General features: G+C 27.5%; 1 protein-coding gene across 2 annotated transcripts; it reads right to left on the bottom strand.

Moving 5' to 3' along the window:
* Positions 1-308: 308 nt before the first annotated feature.
* On the bottom strand, positions 309-14,993 carry LOC136984016 (uncharacterized). 2 transcript variants are annotated; one of them, XM_067280928.1, is made up of 26 exons: positions 14,910-14,993; positions 14,777-14,793; positions 14,350-14,397; positions 13,568-13,606; positions 9,046-9,072; positions 8,914-8,928; positions 8,806-8,838; positions 8,364-8,411; positions 8,240-8,279; positions 8,150-8,169; positions 8,005-8,058; positions 7,880-7,915; positions 7,238-7,267; positions 7,106-7,120; positions 5,358-5,390; positions 5,014-5,061; positions 4,881-4,920; positions 4,770-4,789; positions 3,418-3,480; positions 3,247-3,282; positions 2,430-2,459; positions 2,260-2,274; positions 2,110-2,142; positions 695-742; positions 574-613; positions 309-423 (listed from the first exon to the last, which is right to left on the bottom strand). In XM_067280928.1, exons 1-26 carry the CDS (start codon positions 14,974-14,976, stop codon positions 386-388), a joined length of 933 nt encoding a protein of 310 aa, XP_067137029.1. In that variant the 5' UTR covers positions 14,977-14,993; the 3' UTR covers positions 309-385. The 2 variants fall into 2 exon arrangements, with proteins under 2 accessions (XP_067137029.1, XP_067137037.1); XM_067280936.1 differs by lacking the exons at positions 7,106-7,120; positions 7,238-7,267.
* Between the last annotated feature and the right edge of the window lie 2,236 nt (positions 14,994-17,229).

Here is a 17,229-nt window from a genome sequence, read left to right as displayed (position 1 = left end):
TTCTTTCAAACTGATAAAACAAGAACACAAATTTTGTTTGTATTAGTCCAGCTTACAATTGGTAACAAGCTACCATTTATTTCATTACAATCTTAATTAAACGTTATTATTCACGAAATAAAAGAGATACTTTGAATCACATGTTATTTTTTCGTGTATTCATTGATGATAAAATCCTTCGAGACGTTTCCCTGCGTGTTGTTCCTCATCAGTTGTTTCTATCTTAAGGTCCTACAAGTCTCGTGTCTTGCTTAATAAACTTTTTAAATTACATCCCTTACCATAAAAAACAGATAAATTAAAACAGCTAAGTTTTTCACATGCAATTTATTTAACTTTTATCGTAAGATTAACAATTGTTTAATTGTCGTCTTCAATCGTTAATTCATTCGGAATTTTCCTTTCGTTCCCTTTCTATATTTTCTGTAAAAACATAGTTACTAATTTGCTATCTTTATAATAAAAATTTTTAGTAATAATTTATATAGTATCAAATACGTGTGTCACGTATTTTGATACTATATGAATTATTACTAAAAATTTTTGTGTGTAATATTTAAAAATTCATCTTACCTTTACACTTTTGAAAAATGATCCTACCATGCTTCATCAACTAATTAAAATAGATTAATTATAAATGAAGTTACCATTAAAATTTTAATAATATGATAACATTTTTTAAAGCGATAAACACCTTTTCAAAAATGATTTTCTTCTCGTCCTGACAGTCTTTAGCTTCAACCTATTAAAAAGAAATTTTAATTAATAAGTAAATAAGTAGCAAACATAAGAAGTTCAATTTATTAATATTGTATTATATATATAATACCAGCAAAACCCTATTTTACGCCAAACTGGTTTTGCCTAAGCCAAACTAGTTTGGCGTAAGCCTGTCAGGCCAAACTAGTTTAGAATGATTATTCAAGTATATTAATGGTTAAATATATTAATGGTTCAAATAAAATTAAAAGACAATCAATTAGATGAACAATATTTATTCAAACATAGTCTGCGTAATTATAAAAATCGGGGTTAATGTTACGCTACGTATAGGTGGCGGCTCGTCTCCGATTCCAGCAATCAGAAGACAGGGAACAGTGGGCACGCGCGTTCTATTCTAACCTAACCTATTCTTCTCAATTTCAGATACGGTAGCTGTATATACGTAATGTGAATGTATGTCTCTTTAACCCGAATAAATAAATCCGGTAGACTTCCTCACAGCAATAGCTATGAGGAAGTCTACCGGATTTATTTATTCGAATTAAAGAGACATACATTCACACTAACCTATTCTAATAAATTACCACAATTATTAACTAGACTATGCTTGAATAAATATTGTTTATTTAATTGATTGCCTTTTAATTTTATTTTAACCATTAATATACTTAAATAATAGTTCTAAACTAGTTTGGCGTAAAATCGGGTTTTGCCGGTAACATATATATACATCCAGCATAAACGTCACGTGGTCACCGACGTCACTGCAACAATAGTGCGATCACCGATCCGAAATCGATAAAACGTTTATTGTATAGCAAATATTTCCGCAAAATAAGTAGCCTCAGAACATAGAACAAATATAACCAAAATTTCATCTGTATTTGACTAAAACTGTAGGAGTTATATAGAATTCAAACACACACACATTTATATTAAAGCTATAAATTTTGTTTTTTTTAAATCCTAATAATTAAAGGAAAGTTACGAGTTACAGAGAGGAGGATAAAAACGAGTTATTAATTAAAATCATGAAACTTTGGAGTGGAATTGAACTCAAATGTCCGCATATAGTAATAAGAAAAGTCTTTATCTCCAGAAAACAAGAACCATGTTTTGTTTATTATATAATTATGTAAAATTTTGGTAGGATGCACCACTTCAAAAATTATCACTTATAATAATAAATTGTCTCTAAGTATCTTTAATATAATTTACAGTTTGTCCAGTTACATCCCTCTGTTAAAGTAGCAAGAACACAATATTTCTTATAACAACGTTATAAATATAAATACTGTACGTCTAATTACCAAATTAATAATAGAGGCTTTCTCCATAAAATGTAATTTTAATGATATAGTTTTTAAATAATAAAATAGTATTTACCTTATATTCTTTAACAGCTTCCTCAATTGCTGTCTACAATACAAAATAAATAATGATAAATCAATTAAAATTTATGATTTTTACTATAATAAAAGATAAATATTTGTTAATCTCTATAAAGATATTTTAAATTATAAAAACTTACAATACCTCGTTAAGTTTGCACTGAAAGAAATCATCGTAATAAAATTATTTTGATGAAAAAATATTGACATAAAATGTTTTATAACATTAAATATTAATTGTTTAACGTTTAATAAACTTTTACGTAGAATACTTTAAAATTAGAATTAGTTTTAAAAATATGAAAGTTTACTTACTTTGCTTATAATCTTTTTACATACACCGCACTAGAATTGAAATCATATTATTCGTAATTGACTTTTTACGTAATTACCGTAAACATTATGTTTTATATTTTAAGTTATAAATACTATATATTATAGAACTATTTGAAATTGTTTATTAGTAGTTTACAATATGCAGAGTGGCCTAAAAACTATTTATCAAGCTTAATGAATTATTGAAACTGAACTATACAAATCTTATTCAAATATCATTCAAATCATTTCAAGTTGACTTCAATATGCGAATGTTGTCTTCAATACGTTTTCTTTAAACTTCAATTTCGATCTTCCTCAATCTAATCCCAAAGATCTCAGATTTTCTCTATTTTGAGAAACTTTCTTTTATTTCAAAATGTTTCAAATAATCTCCGAAATTTTTCACTGTCTGTCAGTCCAGGTTATGTTTGCCCGTGTCTAACAACTGGCTCTCCCCATTGTGGCCTGGCCGAACAGTGGATATGAAAAAAAGGGTCTCTTATTGCCAACGGGGTGGAAAAAGCCAAAATGAAAGAAAATTCTGAGTTGGTTTGATACATTCTATCCTCAAGAACTGTCAATTATTTCCAAGATGTTTTCTTTGATGAAGATGAAAGCGAACACATTACGCGTGTTATAATGTAAATGGTTTTAAATGCCGATTTGAAATATTTGAGTAATATTTATACATTTCTTAATTAAGCTGTAATAATACCATTAACGTGTTAAGTAGGTTTTAGACCAGGCTGCGTAATAACCTATAGAATGACAAAACAAATGATTATAGTATACGCTGTAGATAAATTCATCTAACCTCAGCATAATTTTTCTTCAGACATTCCATAAATTTCTGGAATAGAATAAATGTTAAAATACAGAAATAAAAACATATATTTAATTATTACAAATGATATTAATTTTGGCCCATGGAAAAGCATAGTTGATTTTGTAATTTCTAGCGACATCAAATATCACATTTTCTTACTTGATGGAAATCTTCATTAGTTGATGATGCATCCTCTGATGATTCACTGCAACATTCATCAATCTGAAATTGAAATGAATTATATTTTACTGTAGATCATACACATTAAGCGACCGTTTACGCACACATTCTAATAAATTGTTGCTTAATGTATATAATATACAATAATACAAAGATAAACTAGTGACTAAATATCAATAAATTAAAAATTATTGATGTATAAAGAAATAAACTGAATGAAATTACTTAACTATTGACTATATAAAAATAAAGTTTTTGGTTTTACAATGTAAATCTATACGTTATATATAGCCTATATATAGGCCTATATTTTTTTTTTTTCTCCTATTGTTTTAATTTTATTATATTTACATCTAATTTTTATATCTTCATTTATAAATATTAAAAATAAATGTTTATGAAACAAATAAGAATAAATTAAAAATAAAATATTTTACCAAACTAACAGCCGGATTCTTTATCGGGATATAAGGAATAATACTAATAGTATTATTAGTATTATTATAATACGTTGGTTGGCTTGTAGTCAAGTGATTTACTTTTTGACTTTATTATTATGTAAAGTTACACTGTAAAGACCTTGAAATATGCTACTGAAAATTTTAGAAAAGTTTGATTTTATACAAACAAATCGTTTGCAGAGAACCAAAACCACGGAATATCTAAACATATTTAATAAAGAAATTTCAAAATATTATTTAATTTAGTATATTTTCACGTGAATTGAACGAAACATAAAATTCAGGAAGATAAATTGAATATTGGACTGCATCTGATCGAAAAGTACACGTATAGTGTTTTACATAATAAATGAAAGTTTCAATCAGATACAAGAAACGAGAAAATTGCTTAATTGTAAATTTCCAACGTGTTCAACTTGTATATAGAATAAGTGCTCAAATAAAATCGACTAGAAAAACATATGTGCATAATTATTTAATATATAATTATGTACAAAAGTAACCGAAAACCAGATTATCTTAGAACAAATATTAATTTTAACATAAATAATGCTAAGAACACGAGCTCTTCTTTATTGTGACATTGTCACAATGCTCTCAGTTTTAGTAGTGTTTTATTCCCTGCACATCATACTTTTCCCATTAACAATAAACTCAATCCGGTCATCTATCTAACTCCATTCAGAACTTATTTGAATTGAAGTATTTTGACTTCCGTTTCACACTGAAAGTTCTTATATATTTAATCGGAGCCTCCTGCCACTAAACTTTCTATATCGGGTCTCGACTTTCAGCTAACTGCATTTTCGATATTAAGTAAGAAAAGACAGACATACAGACAGGCAGACAACAGACAAACAGGCAGATTACCTTCTTATCAATCTTGTTTTCTATGAACCAAAACAAAAAAATAATAATTATAATTAAGTTTCTGTATGAAAATATAATTCCTGATAAACGAATTAATTAAATATATCTTACTTATGCATTTTATTAAAAGACGTTGCTTTTGTTTTTTAACCTATATTTAATTATAAAACAGAAAATTAATAAAATAAACCTAAAAATAACATTTGGTCAAAATGGGAGAAAAATTCAGTAAACAATAAGCAACCTTTGATATTGTAGCTTCATTTTCTGCGTCGCAATCTCCAGGATTGAACTATTAAAAACAATAGTTATAATTTCTCTTTTTCATAATTTAATATATATTTATAAATTAGGTTATTTTGTATAATAAGTTAAAAGAATAAAATGCGTTAAGAGATGTAATCAGAATTAAATGATTAAATAATCATTATAAAAGAGTAATTTCATTTTTATTTTCTTAGCGGCTTAAGTTATTTTTACTCTACTTATTGATATGTATAATATTATAACATTATTTACTTATGGGGAAAATGACATACTTAAATACACTACATTTCTGAAATTTAATAAAGTATAAACACTACTTACTTCCCCATTATTAAAAATGTCATCAATGTCTTCCTTAAAACAAGAAAATAGAACAATTAACATCAAATACTTGCGCAAAGTTCAAAATTATATATAATAATAACATTAATATAATGTCATTTTGTGATATTATTATTTACTATTATTTATTGATATTGCAATTTATTATTTATTACCATTATATCAGTGAAAATGCCAAATGAAAGACAATATACTCAAAAATTTCGAATAGAATGGATAAGTGAGAATAGGTATAAAAATTGATTGCAGAAAATTGAAGGAGAAAATACAAAGTGTCACTGCAAATATTGTAACTACATAACTACATTTTGATAGCAAAAGTAAGTGATTTAGAAAGCATAGAAAAACTCAAAAACGTATAAAAGCCAAGTTATCGTTTAGTGTTCAGCAGAGTGTAAATATTCTTCCATTCGTGAAAAGTTCGAATGTTCATAGAACAGAGGGAAATATGGTGCTTTTTGTAACAGAAAGTTATCCTATAAATCACGTAGACAAACGTCTTGGAACAAACGAAATAAAGCCATGGATTTAAATAAACTCGTTGCATCTGGAACAGATGACACTTCTGTAATGATAAGAATCAATAATAGCGTATTTGCTAAACTCAAAGCCGAAGTATCTACTCTGATTTTGGTATGTAAAACCAAACCAAAATTTAGTGTGTGAAGCAGGATCATATTTGAACACAACGAAAAAATTGAATGAAATTTAGCGACGAATGGACTTTTTGAATAAAGTTAATAGAATAATTAAAGGTAGTTTTTATTTTTTGTTTAGCTACTTTTTTAGCAAGTTTTGACATTTTTTAGTAATTTTTAAAGAGTTTTCTGTTTGATTTTAGCTACTTTTATTTTTTTTGAGTTGGCAACACTACTTCTGGTAGCACGCTCTTAGCACAAATAGACTATTTACATAGGCATAATCAAATTACAATTATAATACACCAAGAGCTTGCACAGAAAGACAAATTATTAAACACCCAGGTACCATACTACAAATATACTTTACAGGCAGTATTAGAAAATGACAGACACAAAATATACTATGACAGAGCCGTAATCGCAGATAAAACAATTCATCAGAATAGATCTGACATCAACCTCGTTGACAAATGCAGTAAAATCACATATATAGTAAACATCTCCGTTTCAAACACTTATAACATGAAAAATGCTCACACTGAAAAAATCAAGTACACTTTACTCGCTGAAGAAATAAGACAATGTGGAGGATTGATAAGGTATTTATATGTACAGTACCTGTTGTTCTATCTTATACTAGTGTTATACCACATACACTACATAAAGTCTAGAAACTTTAAACCATAATAAAAACACACATGGCATTGCAGAAATGCACAATATTGAACATGTCACATTGTTAGGAAATTTGTAGACGTTGACAGATATACCAATAACACAGCTTAATGTTACACTTGTTTGGGTAGCTATGCCTTGAGTTTAGTCCGGCATAGTACTTCGAACCTGTATTAGCTGAACATGACATTCGCAACATAATAATAATAAAAGAAATTAATTTTAAACAAGGATTTTATGAAATTTGTTATATTATATCTGCTTTTATTATTAATGAATAAGAATTAATTTAATAATTTTAAAATTAAAAGACTTTTTAATAATATATTTAAATTTCTCATAAAAGCCTTTCTAGAAAATTTTAAAATGTACAAATCTCTATAATAAATATAAAAATGATGCGAATCTTACCTTTTTAAATTCGCACTGTAAAAAGATGATAATTTTATTAACAATTTTTAATTATTATGCAGTTAAAATTAAAATACGATAAAATAAAATTATACGTAGAAATTTATAAATTAGAAAAAAAAAATTACTAACAAATTCTGTAAATTTCTTGCATTTTTCACACTGAAATAAAAATATCCACAATTATTTTAAATATATTTTTAAAATAAAATTTATTTATTAAATTTTAAAAAATTATTTTCTGTAAAATGGTCAACCTTTAATTATAAATATTTTAATTTCTAATTTATTATTGGCTAGAAAATTATTTATTATTAAATTATTTAAATTATTATCTTAACATATATAACTATGAAACAAATAAATGATTAATTAAGACGATTTGTTTATTTTGTACTAATTATTTAAATTATAGAATTTGTTTATTAATAATTAAATTATTAATGTATTTATAATAAAATAAGGCTAGATTTACCTATGGTATACAAAATGGCGGCTCGTGTCTAATTCCAGCAAACAGAAGAAGGGAAACAGTGGGAAGGCACGTTCTAACCTAACCTAACCTATTCTAATAATTTGGTTGGTAATAATTATTGTTATTTATTAGAATAGTTTAGGTTAGGTTAGAACGTGCGTTCCCATTGTTTCCCTTCTTCTGTTTGCTGGAATTAGACACGAGCCGCCATTTTGTATACCATAGGTAAATTTTTAACCATAAAGAATTATTAAGTAAATTACATACAGCGATAATCTAAAAATGCAAAAAACACTCACTTTTGAATAATTATCTTTTAAACATTGATTAAAGTTCTGTAAACAAAAAAGAAATTAATCATAAATAAAAATTCATTGCAAAAATCTAATCATAAATTATTAGAAAGGAATTTTAAGTTATTTACTTGCTGGAAATTATCATTATCAGTTTCATCTACAATTTGACAACATTCCTCAACCTAAAAATGTAATTAGGAAAAATAATATACAGAATTTATATAGGAAAACCCATGTTATTTGCATAAATATCAGTAAAATTAATTATTTTACCTCTTGTCTGATTTTCTTATCTATGAAAGAATTACCAATAATTTAATTAAAATTACAAAATACCGAAATATTTATGATACATTTACTTACCTAAACATTGACGTAGTAACGCAGCTATCGATGACCATACCTAAATAATATTTTTTAATTAATAATAACGTGAATTAAATAAGTTTAAAACGTTCATAAGAAATTCTTAACTATAAATAATTACCTTAAATTTTGCATTAACCGTGTCATCTTGGCAATCTTTAGCTATAAACTAATTAATATAGTGTGTACATTATTATTATTACGTTATATAAATTACTTCTATGTGTAATTTAAAATAAAAAAAAATTATGAAAAGTATATATAACAACTCTATTAAAATTTGTAAAATAATAAAATAATTATTATGTAAATTACATCATAAACAAAGAAGCTAATATACTGTAAAAGCTAAATTTTAAGAATATTTAAATAATGTTGTAGTATTTACAATTGTATAATTTTAGCCAGTAGGAGAGGAGTTTATACCCCTCAATAAACATAAAATTATAATATTTAATAAAATGAATGTATTGATAGTCTATTGTCTTACTATACCACTTCATTGTGTAATAGAAAGTATTTCTATATATTATTATATCTTAAAAATTTTATAATAAACTCACAGGTTCTTTCCTTAATTCTTCAAAAATATTTTCCTTTGGAGTAAGCGAATATTTGAAAATAAATTAATTAGTAAATAATTATTTTAAATAATTGTATTTTAAGCTTACCTGTGTTATTCCACACTAAAAATTAAGAATATTTTTCCGTTATCAAATAGTAATTAAGTAAATTAAGTAAGAATTTCTATTTTTCTCTTATAAAATTTTAATTAAAAAAGCTATTATTAAGCATTTACTTACTTCTTTTTGCAATTTGCATTCTTCACACTATGAGTTAAATAATTTAATTAAAATATATATACAATAACTAAAACTGTACATTTTAAACTTAAGTTTAAAAGATTTTTAATATTTATAAATACGGTATATTTAAATATTTTAATATAAATTAATGTTAAGAATTGAAAACCTTGGGAGAATAACAATGTTTGACAAAGAAACTGAGTTTCTTTGTTGAACATTACTGAATGTCTATAAATATAGAGCAGATATAATTATCCAGACTTATAACTTCTCATAGATTGGCCTATCAACCTGTAATATCATTTATCATCTATGAGATGTTCTAAAATACAGAGCGAATTCTGAACTTCAGGGTGATATTTTCCGAAAGCTTGAGAAATTAAGTTAACATGTTACTTTCCTGGCTGTTATTTAGTCTATACATAAGAAGGGAAAGTAATGGAATTGTGTCAAATTTGACCCTTCGAGTTTTTTGAAAATCTCCAAGTTTTGAGATTCCCTGAATCCAAAAAAGTAAATAAAAAACAAAAAGTTCCGTGAATGTCTGTGTGTGGGGAGAGGGTGTTGACGTTTATTTCGCTTAATATCTCAGGACAGAATAAAGTTAAAGAAGCGAAATTTGGTATGGTAGCTTGTATATAAGGGGCATTGATGGAATTAAATTTTAGTTGTGAAAGGTCGAGGGGATAAAGAGATAGAGGGTGGTCAAGTGCTATATTTTGCGACGGGCTAGACTTATTGAAGATTTTACTTGTTATTAACATTTATATTGTTTATAAAACTCAACTCTGCCCTCAAAATTAAGTCTTTTGCTATTAATTATTATAAAATAGTTATATAAAATTATTATATAATAAATGAAAATATAAAAATTTTTATAACAAAATCTCATAACAGATGGTACCACATACAATATTAGTTATTTATTTTGATTAATAATACAAATGTTATTTTTAAAATAAAATCTCATAAAAGGCGGAAAAGTTATGCAACTCGTTACTAGATTTATTTTTGCTCTATGTCTTCGGTTGATTTGCGAATCAATTAACTACAGTCACCATGTATTTAATTACTACGTATACATATGTTTTTTTCTCACTATTGTTTATAATCAATAAATTAAATATTTTATAAGGGATGAACTAATTTATGAGAGTTCTTTATAATAAGCATTTTATATCTTTAAATTTAATTAATTTTTCTAAAACCATGAAATAACTGAACCAATTTAAATAGCCACTTCTTCCATTTTTCTCTGAAATAGAAACTAAAAGTTCCAATTATGAAAGCCAATTGTTATTTGCGTTATTTTATGTTATACATTTTTAGGTTTTCTTTATGTCAATACCGGTATATTTAATTAAGTTTAAAGTTAGTGGTGTCTTTTCCCTGTACAACATACTTCTCCTGATAACAATAGAGTCATGCCAGTCATCTATCTAACTCCGTGCTCCAGAAAATTTCGAATTAAAATTACATGATTTCCGGTAAAGATCGGTTGATATATAGTTAATTGCGGTTCCCGGCTCCTAAGCTTTCCAAACCTGTCTGGATTTTCACCTATATAATTCAGTTCTCGAGATTAACGAAGGACAGACAGTAGGAATGTATAGCTCTATAATTTGAAAATTGCAGCCCAATTTATTGAGTTTGATGGGAGAAGACAACGCAACACGAAAACGATCTGCCTAGAAGAGTGCTTCCTGGAAGGACTTTCTATAGAAAACTGGCAACTATTTAGATGTTACTCACGTGACGATACCCCGTAAAAATCCACGTGGCCAGATGATTAGTCACGCGCGAACACGGTACCAACCATTGAAACCATTAAACTTCAATGGTTTCAATGACTGGAACTGTATTCCTTTAGTCACTGGTGGGCACCGAAACCTTATTAATTTGAATAAACTAGTGAAATACGAATATATTTAAAACAAAACATGAATTTTTAAAATATTTAGATAATTATTCAGTAATAGACCAATAATGTGGCATCAGAAATTTGGGATTATCGAAAAACTGACTAGTTTTGAATTTGGTTCGTTGCACAACGACTTTGTTTTGGTTTTTGTGGGGTCAGTTCTTTACGTTTCTTCGTTTAATTTTCATCATAAATATTACACTATACACGGTATTCTATAATTAACGGATTAATAACGATGAAACAGCTTCAGAAGTATATTAATTTGTATCTGTTAAAAACGCAATTGTATTTAACTTTTCATTGTGTATTGGGCTGCAATTTGAAAAAAATTGTAGACCTATAAATTTCCATCGTCTTCTGTCTGTCTTTCCTTAATCACGAGAACGAAGTTAGATAGATGAACGCAGAGACTATACATGGAAAGACTAGGTACAGGAGGTCCTGAATAACGGTATATGAACTTCTGAGGCACCGGAAGTCACGTCACTCCTTCAAAAATTTTTCCCTGAAAGGATTTAGATAGATGACCGGCACGACTCTATTACTAACGGAAAAGTATAATGTACCGGTACATGGACAAGATAGTGCTAATTTGATGTGGAGAGAATATATTTTAAATTAATTTTATATTTAAATTTATATTTAGCCCATGACCAGAAAACCAAAAACTCCGAAATTCGGACTACTTCCGGTCCCAACCTTGCCGTATTTGCTTCTTTACTGTACTCAGTGTATCTTGCGCCCGCGTGACTCATATTTTTATCGTCTCTTACGAATTAATGCAAAATATACAGTGAACTGCTATATTTAGTCCGTATAACTTAGTTTACTCCTCACCGGAGGAGAAACTCACAACCAGGACCACTTCTTCCTGGTAATCGGACAATAGCGTAAACCCATATAAATATATAATGCAAGCGTTAACACGGGCCATTGGAGGTCACAATTTTATTTTTCAATGTAGTGTTTGTTTAATTTTTTTTATCATTGCATAAAACAAATCAGGCACTTAATTAGGAATGTTTTTCGGTTCTCTCTCGATGATGACGCACTCATGTGGTGCACGCCATAAATGTTGGCTTGCGTCAGTCCTGACTGTACTAAAAGTCAACTCTCTCATTTGAATATTTGAATTTGACTTCTTTAAAATAGTTAAAGTCGAAATTTCTATAACAACTACTTCCCAACAATGGTAATGTCAGTGGCCAGTGGCCATTTTTTATAACTTTAAAAAAAATGCATATAAAACGAACAATTATTTATTGTGACATCATCACAATGCTGGGCTGCAATTTTTAATCATATTTTTAATTTATTTAACCTAAAATATATGCTTTCCACCTCAAATTAGTAGTGGCTTGCCCCTGTATATCATACTTTCCCTTTCACATTAAAGTTGAGCCGGTCATCTAACATCTTTCAGGGGAAAATTTTTGAATCGAAAATAACGACTTCTGGTTTGCCTCAGAAATTGATTAAATCAGCATATATGGATTATGCAAAACATATAAAATAGCATTATTCATAAATAAATAATTTTGATATTTAGATTAAATGAGGAAGTTTATAAAAAGCTGTTAGTGTAATATATGGAGCTAGTATCTGTTACCTAAGCGTGTTGCCAGTTAGGAAACGGAGGAAAGTGAGATAAAGGAGAAAGAGATTTAGGTAGAAAGCAGCAACAAAAGTAGAGCGGTAGGTACACTAGATTAGCTGAAGGACTTTTACTAATGATTTAAAGCAACACGGAAGAGCAGATGAAGAAGGCCTGTTACCGACTTTTGATGGTCACCCTAGTGCACCACCTGCCGCTGCTGATAATCCTGGGAGCAAGTTCAAGGCATGTGGGACACCTAGACACTACCTAAAACAAAGAAAGCCGGAACCAGAACGGGAGCTTCCCAGAATCCGGAAGAAAAAAACCTACCGACAGTAACCAATTCCATTATGTCCGGAACTAAGGCTAGAAAGAGAGGAAGCATCCAGCTAATCCACATGCACGCGCAAGTTGCAGAGATGAAAGAAGCCGCTAGTGGTCCAGTGGATAAAACCGATGAACTAATGGAAATTGGTCGTAGGTTCTCGCCTCTCCAACATCCTAATCGCGTAGAGTTTCCTTTTCGTATCTAACAACTAAAGGGAAGCCAGTTTTCTTTGTTAGGTATTCCATGTGTACAATTGCCTTATTTTATTAAATTCAACTTAAACTTTTTCAAACACTTTCTGCTCGGTGACACTGAAGGACTTAGATTATTTAGAGTGCGACTATAAATATATATATATATATATACAGTATATATAATCTACTATTTTATTAAATTATACTTATACAATTATAAAAGTAAAAACATTTCAAATAAAAAAAAAATTTAATAATCAGTAAAATAATTGTTAAATAGCTTCTCACTTAGTAAAATCATTCTATAGTTTCAAAAACACAAATAAAACGTTCAATTTATAACTAATTCTGTCTATTAAAGTAAAAACTAATGAAAATAAATTAAGATAGAGATATTTTAAATCCAGCACAGTTTAATTTACATATATTTAAGACGATTAATTAATCAAAATAAGAAAAATAAAATAATATCTTACTTCCTCATATTTTCCTTGAAGACATTCAATATATAAATCCTAAAAGATAAATGAATTTAAAAAATATTAATCGCAGTTAAGCATAAACAACACTCTAATTATAAAATTTACATTAAGAGGAGTGTGAAATATTTTAAAAAGCTAAATTATCTTTAATTAATACATTTTACGTATAAAATATTTTAAAGATAAGAAAATTATGCATTTTAACAGTGAAAAGTTATAAGCTAAGTTTATTTATTTTTCCGCAAATTAATTTTTTTCTCATTTAAGAACGAAGATAGCATCGATTTAAAACATTAATTAAGATATTAATAAAAATAAATTGTTATTAATTTCAATTGTAAAGAATCCAAAGAAAAAAAACTTGGAATTATCTAAAGAAATTTCTAAGAAGTAATAAAAATTTATTAAGCGATATAAATTTTTATAAATAGGAAAAAGTTATGATCCAATCTAATAAATAAAGTTATGATCAAAGTTATGATCCAATAAACACATCGTGTTTATTGGATCATAAAAATTAAACATAAAATCATCATAAATTTAAGTTTATAGTTAATTTATACAATTAATTAACTTACTATATTCTAATAAATTTATATGAGGAATGAATACAATATAGGAAATTCAACCGAACAGAAAATCATCTCTCTGATTTCGAACTAACGCAAGTTTAATGCATTTATTTGTTCGAAATAAAAATTAATTAATTTTTTTCTTAATTTAATTAAAATATAAAATTTCGGCAATGTTAAATAGTGAATTAAGGAAATATTTACATTAGAAAATCCCGACTGTTCATTCTGTTGTGAGCAACAATCGCCAATCTGTAAATAATCACTTTTTAATCAAAATTCTCAACATGTTTCTATTGTACACCATAATTTAAATCTTTTCTATCAAAGTATTCTCTATCTTCTCTATCAATAATCGTAAAAGTGATTTAGGTATGTAAACTTACACCCCCGGCCATAGGACACTTTGTCTTTTTACAGTATATTGAGGCAATGCTGTATTCTATAATCTACTGTAAAAATCCCCCAAAAATTAAACAAATAAATAAAAATTATAATACTGTATTGATAATTATTTGTCTTTAATCTTTGCCCCTCTAGAATGTTTTCTGCGTACCCCTTGGTTATAGATATATTAATAATTAATATTTTAAAATTAAAAATGCATTTATTTTTCTATTTAAATACTCACAGCCGTGTTTACTTTTTCTGAAAACAAAGTTTTATTAATATAAATTTAAACAGAAAACATTTTAAAGTAATTTAAAGTAGTATTAAATGTGTCTTTCAAACACTAAATATAGAAAATAAAAAAGAAAACGTACCAATGAATTCGAGTTTTGCCGTACCGAGTGGTATCAAACAAAACAAAATCAAAAATACAATTGACATCGCTTAACGAGCTTCTACAAGAATAAAATTCGAACACGGAGAGTTTCGACTTTTATGGGAGTTGAATTTGTCTTGGTAAACATTAATGATTCCGTCATTAAAAACATACTTAAAACTTTACGTAGGTCTACCGTATTTATTAAGCTGCGATATAAAACAGAATTTAAAGGAAATGTCTACCAGTTAATTACAAAGAAATTAGTGTAGGTGTTTAAACAAAGGTATGAGGAAGTCACTGTGTGCGCGTGTATGTGATTAATAGAGTTCTTTTCAAAATACAGTTTAAAAGCAAGCCTGTAGTGTTGCCAAGATTGATAAATTATGTTTTAAAATATTATAATATGTACTATATATATCTAATAATACATATAAAATACATTTTCAGGTTAAATATGTAAGAAGAATTTATTGTTTTTCAAATATAACCAATGATGGCCTTCTCTAAACGGCGGCCATTTTTTTTCTAGAACGTTTCTTTTTGAAATTAGTACAAAACAACCTCCGTTCAACGAGCAGTTTGTTCTCGTTATTCATAGTTTTGATCACGTATAATTCAAAATACAATAAGTAAACGTTATATTTTAGATATTTAAGAATATTAATAATCTATGAACATGATATGCATGTTAATCTTATTGAAAATTTAATTCAATAAATATTTATCATCTATGAAGGAAGAAAAAGACAAGCAAAGAACTGAAATGAAAACTTAAGCATTAAATCTGAAGACTAATTTTTCAAATATGCAATAGAAAGTATGTTAAAATAGTTGTTACGTAGCCCATTTTTAATGTTTCGGGGGAAGATCTTCAAAATTCAAAACAATTTATTATTTTGCTCGAATGTGGGGTGGCAATTGCTCACAGACTCGTATGTCCGTGAATTTTAGGCCATATAATTTACCATCACCTTCGTTTACTTGTCGGAGTAACCTTGTTTAGTTATGTAATTACTTTACAATCTACTTGGGTGCATAAATCCTTTACGTAATAACAATATTCCTTTCCTTTGAGATACAGTCGCATGTGTGTGAGGTATTTTGAAGTTTCGATCCAGCATATGGAGAGACAACAGTGGCATCGATTAGCTTCTTACTCTTTTTCTTTCGCTTCCTTCAGCTCTAGACAGCGTTTTTCTTCTCTTTCACTCTCTTGATTACATCATATATTGTGCTTTATCGAACACAAATAAAATTTAAAATGTTTCACAGTAAAAGTTTAATCCCTTAAACAAATTTATTACCTTTTCTAGAAATTTGATTAAGGGTAAAATTTCAAATGATTTTTTAACGTTAATAAAAAATTTTAATTAGGTTGGAATTTTAAAGTATAAAGTACAATGCTTCAGATTAAGGTATAATAAATTTGTTACATCATTTTTATTTTATATTTAAGCTTATTGATTTTATGAGAAGTCGCTGTTATGTAGGTCAGGAGTGTGTGTAATCAACTGTTTTATAGGAAAGGGAGGAAGTTCCAAACGTAATTGTTAAGAAAATAGATGAAATGCTATTATATTCTTTTTATTACCGGCATAAAATCTAGTGTAATCAAATTTTATTGAATATTTAGACATTTTTAAATGTATTACTAATAATAAAGATAATTTGAAATTCGATTGTGATATAACAGAAAACACGCAGATTTATTGCTTCTCAGTACTTGTTTGACGTAATACATTCAAACGAAAATATTGAGGATGAGTTCAAAAATAGGTATTAAAAATTATTTTAAAAATTAATAATACAGTATTTAAAAAATTACAAACTGCCAGATATGTGATGGTAATTAAACCAAAAATTTATTGAATTTCTGGTATAATTACCTCCAGCCACCAACAATTTAATCTCGTTTAATTAACAATGTATCACGTTTAATTACTGCCATTATCAATATCAATTAAAAATTGCTTAATCTTGTTTTATTCAATTTATTCCTTAATTTCTTTGTTAATATCAATTATATAATCACGATAGAACCGTCCAAGTATTACGTCTTTATTTTATGGGGGAAGGAGGATTCGTTTGTATATGACGATTGGTGACAATGGGGGAAGGGAAATGACGTAAGATTGCACCTGTCGTTTATTTTTCTTCCCAATCATGACAAAATTTGTGGGAGATGGCTATATTATTATTATAGCATTCCTTTTTAAATGATATATCACGCGTCTTTTATACAGAAATCTTATGCCACAAAGTACCTACGTTAGTACCTGCTTTCGCTTACCCAAAGAAATCCAGAGAGGAATTTT

Source organism: Centruroides vittatus, unplaced genomic scaffold, assembly GCF_030686945.1.
Source record: "Centruroides vittatus isolate TY-2023 unplaced genomic scaffold, ASM3068694v2 contig_120, whole genome shotgun sequence".
NCBI lineage: Eukaryota > Metazoa > Arthropoda > Arachnida > Scorpiones > Buthidae > Centruroides > Centruroides vittatus.
This window is presented reverse-complemented; position numbering and strand designations above follow the sequence as displayed.

What these genes read in the sequence shown, in the direction of transcription:
- LOC136984016 (XM_067280928.1), bottom strand. Translation starts at nt 14,976, where the DNA reads ATGTCAATTGTATTTTTGATTTTGTTTTGTTTGATACCACTCGGTACG. An exon ending in AAGAATTAAGGAAAGAACCT is followed by an intron (nt 8,412 to 8,805) that starts GTGAGTTTATTA and finishes TATATTAATTAG; the next exon opens with TTTATAGCTAAAGATTGCCA. An exon ending in AAGCTGTTAAAGAATATAAG is followed by an intron (nt 743 to 2,109) that starts GTAAATACTATT and finishes TCTTTTTAATAG; the next exon opens with GTTGAAGCTAAAGACTGTCA.